The 6,389-nt window shown below is 62.7% G+C and overlaps 1 protein-coding gene across 3 annotated transcripts in view; it reads left to right on the forward strand.

Moving 5' to 3' along the window:
• The window catches only part of PDLIM7 (PDZ and LIM domain 7), a 12,756-nt gene extending 8,787 nt beyond the window's left edge, over positions 1–3,969 (forward strand). For 2 of the 3 annotated variants that reach the window (XM_027708399.1, XM_027708400.1), the window contains exons 6-11: positions 1,336–1,394; positions 1,527–1,761; positions 1,838–2,018; positions 2,180–2,300; positions 2,730–2,845; positions 3,086–3,969. In XM_027708399.1, coding sequence (XP_027564200.1) covers positions 1,336–1,394; positions 1,527–1,761; positions 1,838–2,018; positions 2,180–2,300; positions 2,730–2,845; positions 3,086–3,172 — 799 coding nt within the window. In that variant the 3' untranslated portion in view covers positions 3,173–3,969. Of the gene's footprint in view, positions 1–365; positions 403–1,335; positions 1,395–1,526; positions 1,762–1,837; positions 2,019–2,179; positions 2,301–2,729; positions 2,846–3,085 lie in introns of all 3 variants that reach the window. The other variant, XM_027708398.1, reaches the window with a different exon arrangement.
• The last annotated feature ends 2,420 nt before the right edge of the window (positions 3,970–6,389 follow it).

Below are 6,389 nucleotides of genomic sequence, written 5' to 3' on the forward strand. Positions count from 1 at the left end.
CACAGATGGCAGTGAGTTCCTGCAGGGCCTGGTGCTGGCTGGGGGTGCTGGACTTTGCCTGGGTTACTGGAGCCCAGCAGCGGCTGTATTGTGGCACCAGAGTGTTGTTTTTGGCCCTGTGTGGTCCCCGTGGGCAGCTGAGCCAGCGGGAGCTGCCCGGGGCTGTTTGTGGGCTCGTGGTGGTGCTGCTGGTCTGGGGCTGTGCTCTGCCCCATGGCTCTGGCCCAAGGGCTGTGCCCCTTGGGGCAGGGGGATGGCAGGTGGGGAGGTCAGTTTTCCTCCCTTCCCTTTCCCCTGCTGCTGTGTCTGGGCCTGGGTCTCAGCAGACTGACTCTGTTTCCTCCTTTTTCTCCTGCTGCGCTCAGTGGAGGATCATGATGAGGTGTTTGTTAGGAAGCCCAGGTAAGGGGAGTGTGTGGCAGCAGGAGCCCGATGGGGCTGCATGTCCTGGGCAGGACCTGTTGGGCATTGTTGCTCCTCAGCTGGGAATGCTGAGCTGCACCGTCGTGTCCCGGAAACAGCGGGTTGGGGGTGGCTGATGGCACTGGCAAAATCCTGCTGGGGTGTTTTGATGTTTGGGCAGCACCTGCACCTGGGGCATGGTGTCCTGTGGGCCTGGTGTGGGGCAGCTGGGCAGAGCTGGTGGGTGTCACCTGCTTCTCCCTGTGTGGGGCAGGGAATGGAGCCAGGGCTGTTCCTTGCTCCATGAAGCTGGGCAGGAGTGGTGCACCGCACCCCAGTTTTTGCGTTCACCTGACTGTGATGCCTTCTGCCCTGGTGCTGTGGCCCTTGGGTCCCAGCTCTGCCCAGTTTGCTCTGCCACTAATAGAAGCTCCTGGGTTTGTAGCCATCTCCTTCTTGTGTTTACCCTGGAGAGGAACAGAGCCACTGGCTCTCCCTCAGTCCCTATCCCCTCTCTCAGGTGGGCTGTGCCTCTCTGGCCCTGGCTTGCCCTGCTTGTCCCCAGTTCTGCTGAGTTGGGCCCCAGGGCTCCCTGCATCACGTTGGGTCCAAGCCCCTCTGCACCCCAATGTGACTGTGAGCGATCACCATGTGTGAGCAGGCAGCCAGAGTCTGTGGGGTCCCCGGGGTCCCTGGTCAGTCTGAAGCAGCCCAGATCCCTCCCTCCTGCCACTCCTCAGGCCACCACAGTGGGTACCAGACACCCTAGGGGTGCTGTGTCTTGGCAGGGCTGATGGTACCTCATCACCAAACCAGTTACCGGCTGGGCACGGGGGCTTGGCCAGGTCCTGCCTGCTTGTTGGGGTGGGGGGCCCTGCCTGCACCCTCTGGGCAGCAGAGTGGGGCAGGCTGAATTAACTGCGTGTTCTGTAGCCAGGTCTCCATGTCGGACCCATCTCCGGGAGCAGCGATGAAGACTGAGCCAGGACTGGGTAAGCAAAACATCTCTGGGCTTTTTGGGAGAGGAGTGGGGCTGCTGGGTGATGCCACTTACCCAGCCACAGGTTCTGGGAGGGGGCTGCAGAGGAATCAGGACTGTCGTAGAGACTTGTGTGTGCATGCAGCCCCCAGGACCCCCACTGCCACCCCGGGCCCCACCAGCCGCCCACCGTGGGCTGTGGACCCGTCGTTCGCCGAGCGCTACGCCCCAGACAAGACGAGCACGGTGGTGAGCAAGCACAGCCAGCCGGCCACGCCGACCCCCATGCAGAACCGCAGCTCCATCGTGCAGGCAGCCCAGCAGGCCCCGGAGGGGCCCGGCCGCACCCCCCTCTGCTACAAGTGCAACAAGGTCATCAGGTGAGCCCTGGCCAACGCCACCCCCTGCCAGCGTCCTGGGCCCTGGCACGGCTGACATGGCTCTGTCCTGCCACAGGGGACGGTACCTGGTGGCACTGGGACATTATTACCATCCCGAGGAGTTCACCTGCTGCCAGTGCAGGAAGATGCTGGATGAGGGTGGCTTCTTTGAGGAGAAAGGTTCCATCTTCTGCCCCAAGTGCTACGACACACGCTATGCGCCCAGCTGTGCCAAGTGCAAGAAGAAGATCACCGGAGTGAGTGTCCCTCAGTCTGTCCTGCACCTCCTGTCCTTGCTCCCTGCTCACCTATGGGTGCCTGGCTCTATCCCTTCCCACCCTAATCCCATCCCATGGGATCCCTTGTCCCTTCCTGCCCTGGGTGGTCCTGCCCCTGGCTGACAGTGGCTCCCCTCCAGGAGGTTATGCATGCTCTGAAGATGACCTGGCACGTGCAGTGCTTCACTTGCAATGCCTGCAAAACTCCCATCCGCAACCGAGCCTTCTACATGGAGGAGGGACAGCCCTACTGCGAGAGAGGTAGGACCCAGGGACCCCATGTGTCACCCCATGTGGCCCTGGTGCACTGTTGGGGCTCAGCAGCTGCCCACAGGGGTGGAGGGGTGAGCTGCCCTGGGCCATGGGGAGCTCCTGCAGCCCCGAGTCCTCCATCCCGGTCCTCCCGGTAGTGCCATCGCTCCTGTGTTGCCATGGTGATGAGGGAGGATGTACATCAAAGTGAGTGCTGCACCCTGGGAGTTGAGGTTTGCCTCCTCCCTGCAGCCCTGTGGTGGCTGGGCCACCTGCATGGCCCGGGCACTTTGTCTGGGGCATCATCCCCTCAGGACTGGCAGCAGGTTGGCCCCAGGCTGTGCCTGTGGGATCCTGGCTGAGCTGCAGCCCTGCTCCCCTGGGATGAGAGGCTGTGGTGTGGAGAAATGCTGACCTAGGCTCTACCTCTCCTCACAGACTACGAGAAGATGTTTGGCACCAAGTGCCGTGGCTGTGACTTCAAGATCGACGCTGGGGACCGGTTCCTGGAGGCCCTGGGGTTCAGCTGGCACGACACTTGCTTCGTCTGTGCGGTGAGCCATGTGCCTGTGTCTCTCCCCAGCAGTCATGCCCTGCGTGGGGTACACCAGCAGCACAGGGACCCTGTTGCCACAAGGTTTTCCCCACTTGGCTCTGTGCTGGGGGCTTGGGAATTGGCTCTAAGCCTTTTGGTCCCTGGCACCTGGGTGACACCAGTGCTGGGCCCTGGGGGTAGGGGAGACCTGGAGGCTGACTCAGCCCCCCGACCTGACCACCTGTACTCTCCTTCCCAGATCTGCCAGACCAACCTGGAAGGGAAGACATTCTACTCCAAGAAGGACAAGCCGCTCTGCAAGAGCCATGCTTTCTCCCATGTGTGAGGGGTGGAAGTTCAGCTGTGCCCACGCGTGCCCCTGGCCCTGCATGCTCCTCTCCCCCCATCCTGATGCCTCCAGGGAGCCAGGCTGGGCCCTTGGCCCTTCCCCTTGCTCCTGCCTCTTTCATGGCAGCTCCTGGCCTGAATTCAGCTGGAGACAGTGCTGGGTGCAGAGCCCTTATAGCTGGGTGACTTCTTCTGTGCTTCCTGACTGGCCCTAGGAGCCCTGGGAAGGGGATACTGCATGGATTTCCTGCCCCTGAACCACGCAGCATAGTGAGCACAGCCATGCTGAGGCTGGAATGGGGGATGCTCTGGTGCAGCCAGGCTGCTCCCTTGCTGGGGCAGGGATGTTCCTAACACATCCCTGAATGGGTGAGGACCAGCCCCCTGCCACACTCTTCCTCACCTTCCCTGCTGTGTGCTTAGTGCATGGGGCTGGAGACCCAGCCCTGCTCCCCTGCCCACAGCAGCCCCCCGATCACCCCACAAACTGCTGCAGTGGCTTCCTGCCCTGGCTGCATTCCAAGGGGAGTCCATGCCTTGCAACCCCTCTGCTCCTCTGAGGCTGGCAGCACCCCCAGCCTGGTGTGCCCCAGCCCTGAGCTGGCAGCTTGTGTTGATGGCCAGCTGGCTGTCTGCACCTGCAAGGCTTGGGCACAGCTTCCTACCAAAGAGTGCTCTGTCACCACCGTCCTGGGCCCATCGATGCCTCCCCCCAACCCACACCCTCTGGTCGGGCTGCACTGTTGTAGCCACGGTGCTTTTAGTGCCTTTAATAAACACATCTCTGCGAGTGCCGGCTGTCTCCAGGCCTGCGGTTTTGCCGAGCGAGGTGCAGCCAGCTGGGAAGGTCATGCTCTGCCCCCATCCTGCCCCCCCTGGGGCCTGACTCAGCTCCTTCCAGCTTTCCAGGGAAAATCTTCGCCTCTGATTTCTCCTCCTCTGCCCGCGTCCGCCCAGGCTGAGCCCCTTGTGCTGCCTGGGTCATCCCTCTGTTTGTAGCAGGCAGGATCACTAACAGAGGCAGTAACTAATCTGAGGGGCAAAACGCAGCGAGGGGAAATGGGGCAGGGGTCAGACCCTAGTGGTCCCCCCTTACCTGGCAGTGTCCTCTGGTCCCTGCTGTGCCCTGGCCCTGAGTCCTGCACAGGGGACGAGAAGTCATGGGACACACATGGGCCACGTGCACCAGCTCTGGGCGTTCTCCGGCGTGGGGCAGCCAAGCGTTCGCTCACGCGATGCAGCTGCTGTCCCGGAGGATGGGTGTGAGGCCGTGCCGGCACCTCCGCCTGGAACGGGCTTGAGGGCAGCGGGTGTGGGGAAGCGGCTGTTCTCCTCCTGCTCCGCTCTGACAGCTGGAACGGTCATTAATAATTGCAGCTCTTGCAGTGATGAGCAATTGTAAGGAAAATTGTCTTGCTAATCTACTGGAAGGTTCTGCCGGGGGCAGGAGCTGGCTCTGGGAAGCCAAATGGCCCCTGGCATCACCCAGATCTGGGCAGTGGTGCCACATCTTCCTACTGCCAGCTGCAGGAGTGCAAAACCCCGTCAAAGATGAGGCGGGGAAAGGAGGAGTGATGGAGACAGGCTGGGGCTGGGCTGGGTGCTCAGGCTGGGGCACGTGTGGGCAGTGGGAGGGTCACACTGAGGAGAAGCAGGACACAGCTGTAAAAACGGTGCCTGCCTGGCAGGGCTGGGAGGAGCAGGGATGGGTGAGTGCCTGAGCGTGAGTCCCAGCTGTGCAGCCAAGGTCAGGGGAAGCACAGGGGAAGGTGAGGCGGCTGTGGCCCCACGTGAGCAGCCACCGAGCCAACCCTGGCTCAGCCAGGACAGCAACCAGTGAGTGGAGGGCAGGGAAAGGGCAGGGGGAGGCAGCCATGCGGGACGGAGCCTGCTAGGGTAGCACGGCCGGGGAACAGGTTCTGCCAGCTCAGCCCTGGGATGCCCGGCCTTGGAGCAGGGCCAGGGCAGAGCCACAGTGCCACAGCCAGCCCCTCTGTGCCACTGCCAGGTCTGCACTCACAGGGGGCTCAGCTCCGTTGGGTTCATGCCCTATTGCCTCTGGCCCCTACTGATGATGGCTCTACCACCCAAGGTGCCTCTGTGCTCTGCCAAGAGCAGCTCTTGCCCACCAGCTCTGCGCACCATGTGAGGAGCTTGTGCACAGGCAGCGGAAGGAGGGTCTCGGGTGGGCTGTGGAGGTGGAGCCTTGGGAGGGGCTGCAGCCTCGCTGCTCTGAGAACAAAGCCTGGCAGCGGCAGGCTTAGGGCTCCCACCATGTCCCTGAGCAGAGTCCCACCACATCCACCCCCAAAGCCATCTGAGCCTCCTGTGGGGCGCCTGCCACGGCCCCAGCCCCCTCACTGGCCCCAGCAGCTGCTCCACAGCTGCTCCCAAACTCTCACAACCTTTTAGGGCGGCTCCTGCTCTGGCCTCGCTTGCAAATGCTGCTGCAAGGAAGGCATGAAAGGGAGCAGGCAGCACAGGCAGGGCCCGCGGCACTGTCCCCTGTCCCACTGGGCTCATCCACAGGCTGCTCTGAAGGGCTTGGTTTGGGAAGGGTCACACCAGCAACAACCTCAACCTGCAGGGATCAGGCTGCTGCTGCTCCAGCAGAGACCCCTTCAGTGTGGTTCTGGTCCGGGCTAGGGGCAGTGCCAGGGGACAAGGTGATACTGCCTGCCCTGGCAGGAGCATGAGGACCTGGCTGGGAGCCCCTGCAGAGCCCTGCATGGGTCAGTGCAAAAGCAACTGTGAGAGTTCATGCAGAGGCAAAACCTCCTGGGAAAGGTGCTGTTGGACACAGCCTGGCAGGGTTCTGAGGGCAGGCAATGTTTGGGAGCAGTGGGCATGGAGGGGCAGGCAGGCAGCAAGGGGACTCCCAAAAAGGCTGTGCCCACCAACCCCTTGCGCGGCAGCGAGGGCACAGCTGGGTGTGTGGGGCAGAGCCCACGGTGCCGTGTCCTTGGAGAGGAAACCTCGGGCACGGCGGCTCTGTGGAGGGGAGCTGAAGGCATAGGAAGCCTGGTGCGCTGTGTCCCCTGAGTGAAGAGGACGTGGGACAGGGGAGGGTCCGGGGATGGAGAGGACCACTCAGTGAGGTTCCCAGGGTGCAGGTTCCCGGGGGGGCAGCACAGGATGCAGGTCCCCAGGGCGGAGATGAGAAACCACCCGGGGTACAGGTTCCTATGAGGACCTGAGACGGGGTTCAGTGTCCC

This window comes from Neopelma chrysocephalum, unplaced genomic scaffold, assembly GCF_003984885.1.
Source record: "Neopelma chrysocephalum unplaced genomic scaffold, ASM398488v2 Primary Assembly neopelma1_96197, whole genome shotgun sequence".
Classification (NCBI taxonomy): Eukaryota; Metazoa; Chordata; class Aves; order Passeriformes; family Pipridae; genus Neopelma; species Neopelma chrysocephalum.